This window comes from Cervus elaphus, chromosome 12 (assembly GCF_910594005.1).
Source record: "Cervus elaphus chromosome 12, mCerEla1.1, whole genome shotgun sequence".
NCBI lineage: Eukaryota > Metazoa > Chordata > Mammalia > Artiodactyla > Cervidae > Cervus > Cervus elaphus.
In genome coordinates, this window is record NC_057826.1 from 58,445,875 (window position 1) to 58,448,696 (window position 2,822).

Genomic DNA, 2,822 nt, shown 5'->3' on the forward strand with positions numbered 1-2,822 from the left:
AGGCAACCTGGTGGTCCCCCGCTCCCGGGAGGTCACCATATTGATGCCGAACTTAGTGCGGACACCCGATCGGCATAGCGCACTGCAGCCCAGAACTCCTGAGCTCAAGCGATCCTCCAGCCTCAGCCTCCCGAGTAGCTGGGATTACAGGCGCGCGCCACCGCGCCCGGCGATCGCAGGGCAGCGCAAGACAACACTTGAGGCTGAGGTGTGGTGACGTCATCAGCTGTGCCGGCCTAGAATATTTCCAAGCCTCTCCCCGCCCCTGCGACTCCGTAGACGCATTGCGCACGCACCGTTTGTCAGCACTGCTTTCTGGGTAAAGGGTCCTAAAATTTTGAAGAGCGCATGCGTACGCTCTCTCGTTCCTTTTACCTCGTTGCAACCGAGAAAGCAACATGGGTCACCAGCAGCTCTACTGGAGCCATCCGAGAAAATTCGGCCAGGGTTCTCGCTCTTGGTGAGAAACAGAATGTGGCTGTATGGAAGGGTTGCTTTGGGGCGCGACACTGCTTGAAATAGAATATAGAGGAGCCCACGGGCGGCGCGTGGGGGCAGACGGAATCGGAGAGGTGGCTGCCGCCATTTACAGGCCTCGGATGAGTCCGTGGTGACCTGCAGTGCGAGTGATGGGCACCCCCCCCGCGCCGAGTGCCGATACTTTACTTTCTGTGACTAATGATAATGCCGTTTCTTTTTGCAGCCGGGTCTGCTCAAACCGGCACGGTCTGATCCGGAAATACGGCCTCAATATGTGCCGCCAGTGTTTCCGCCAGTATGCGAAGGACATCGGCTTCATTAAGGTACGCTGGCGGACGCCATGGTCTCCTGTTTCGGGAGGGGCCGACAAGCCGGCCGTTGGGTGTTTGCGTTTGATCAATGCCGTTTTTCTTTTAGGTAGCAGGGCTCTTCCTTTGTAGCGGACAACACAGTTGAGAGGCTCGGCAGTCATCTTAATATTATTGGGGGGGATGTGAAGGCGTGGAAAAGTAGTTTTTCTAATACCTTTTTACCCACTTCTGTTAGTTTTAGGTGCTATATGTAATGTTGGGTAAACATTACTTTTTAGAAGTCGCTAAAATGAAACATTAGATCACTAATCATATCTTGTTAATTTTCGGCAAAACACATGCCTTGACCGCTGCCCTGAAATAACTGAATAGGGTCATGTAGTGGAATGAGCTTGAGGTTTGGGGCTAGATCTTTGCAGGATTCAGAGATCTGTCATTTAATAGTCATGACTTTGGTCAAGTCACTCAAAAGTTTAAGTTTTTTCCTGTGAAAAATAAATAGTAGGGTTGTTGCAAAAATTATATGTGACGGTTTCTTGGCTCCTAAAAGTCACTTAAATGTTAGTTGTTTTTTTTTTTTTTTTAAGTTGAAGATTAATTTCGAACTGGCTCTTTGAGATATAAAAATCTGTCACTACCTTTTTATTAGTAATTAGAATGCAACAATGTTGAGTACAACGTATTTGTTTAAATTAGCTCTTACGTTGAAGTATTACCGTGGGTATAATTTGTTAATGTAATAGCGGAGATGAATTGTTAATGTGCGATTTCTGTGACAAAGTATCTGAAGCTTAAACTTTTGATTTTGACCGAATACTTAAGAAATACTTGTTTAGTGTTAATTATGGAAGTTGAAATAACTCTATCACAGATGGGAGAATGGACTCAAGTCTGCCAGTTTTGTGATTAAGAGATTAAGAAGAAATGAATTGACTTAACGAATGTCTTATAGAATAGTGTCTGGCACACAATGAGTAACAAAATATTAGCTGTGTTGTTAGTTACTACTTAATGACAGTCCTGAGCTTTTGGTAAGGATAATTTTCTGAAGCAATGTTTTTCTACTGGGAAATTTCTTTGATGGTAGAAGTGGGTGTCCCAATACTAAAATTCAGTTACAGATCAAGCTGAGATTCATGGAGTAGCTTGTAGTAGGTGTTCAGTAAATATTTAAGCTATTTAGGTCTGGATTACTAGTTTGGGTGGGTCAGATTTCCAGTTTAAACCTCATTCTACAATGAACCATTTCTTTCTGAGAATAAAATGGATGTTTAAGGCATTTTGAATTAATTCATTTTCTTTTTTTCTTTTTTTTCAGTTGGACTAACTGAACTTCCTTATATGGCTCATCCAGCACATCACCCCTAGGTGGAAATAATACTAGCTCTTTGTATGTAAAATAAAAGTTTTCAAAACTTCAAGTATGAGTGAAATCTTTTAAAACTTTACTTCTCTGGATTCAACTTAAAAATACTTCTTTTCCCTGGCTTATGCAAAAGTATTCATGTTGAACTCTTGTAATGTCAGTTTTAGCTTTATACTTCAAAAAAGCCGTTTTTTGTTAGTTAAGGTGCCCATTACATATAGCAGCATCCAGCATATAACCTGAGACAATTGGACTCTTGAGCAGTTGCTGTCATTTAGATCTGCGCTGGGTGGAAAAAAAAAGACCTGCTCTGAGCATTTACCTAGTATTTAGTAGTCCTGCTACTACTAATTTTGGGCTAATTCATCAGTTTACAAGAAAGCTTGTAAATTTCTCAACGTGTTTGGGTGAGATGATTAAAAGTGAAAAGGGTCTTATAAACAAAAGTAGCTTTTAGTTGGGGCAGAGTTTAACAGAAAAACAAGTCTATCAGAATAGGCAGCATGAAAGTTGAGCTAGTCAACTAGCACACAAGTCAAAATGACTTCTGAAGAGGAAGACAGGATTTGTTGAAGGATTAGGTGTGGGAGAGAACCAAGAGTGATTCTAAGGGTTTTGGCTCGAACAACTGGAAGGGTTACTCTTGAGCTAGGACTTGAGAAAGT

At 42.3% G+C, this 2,822-nt stretch overlaps 1 protein-coding gene across 1 annotated transcript; it reads left to right on the forward strand.

The window, feature by feature from the left end:
• Window positions 1-299: 299 nt before the first annotated feature.
• On the forward strand, window positions 300-2,212 carry RPS29 (ribosomal protein S29). The gene is made up of 3 exons (XM_043920933.1): window positions 300-460; window positions 704-803; window positions 2,110-2,212. Exons 1-3 carry the CDS (start codon window positions 399-401, stop codon window positions 2,116-2,118), a joined length of 171 nt encoding a protein of 56 aa, XP_043776868.1. The 5' UTR covers window positions 300-398; the 3' UTR covers window positions 2,119-2,212.
• The last annotated feature ends 610 nt before the right edge of the window (window positions 2,213-2,822 follow it).

Coding starts and splice junctions, on each gene's coding strand:
- RPS29 (XM_043920933.1), top strand. CDS start 399: ATGGGTCACCAGCAGCTCTACTGGAGCCATCCGAGAAAATTCGGCCAG. Junction 461..703: donor GGCCAGGGTTCTCGCTCTTG/GTGAGAAACAGA, acceptor TTCTTTTTGCAG/CCGGGTCTGCTCAAACCGGC.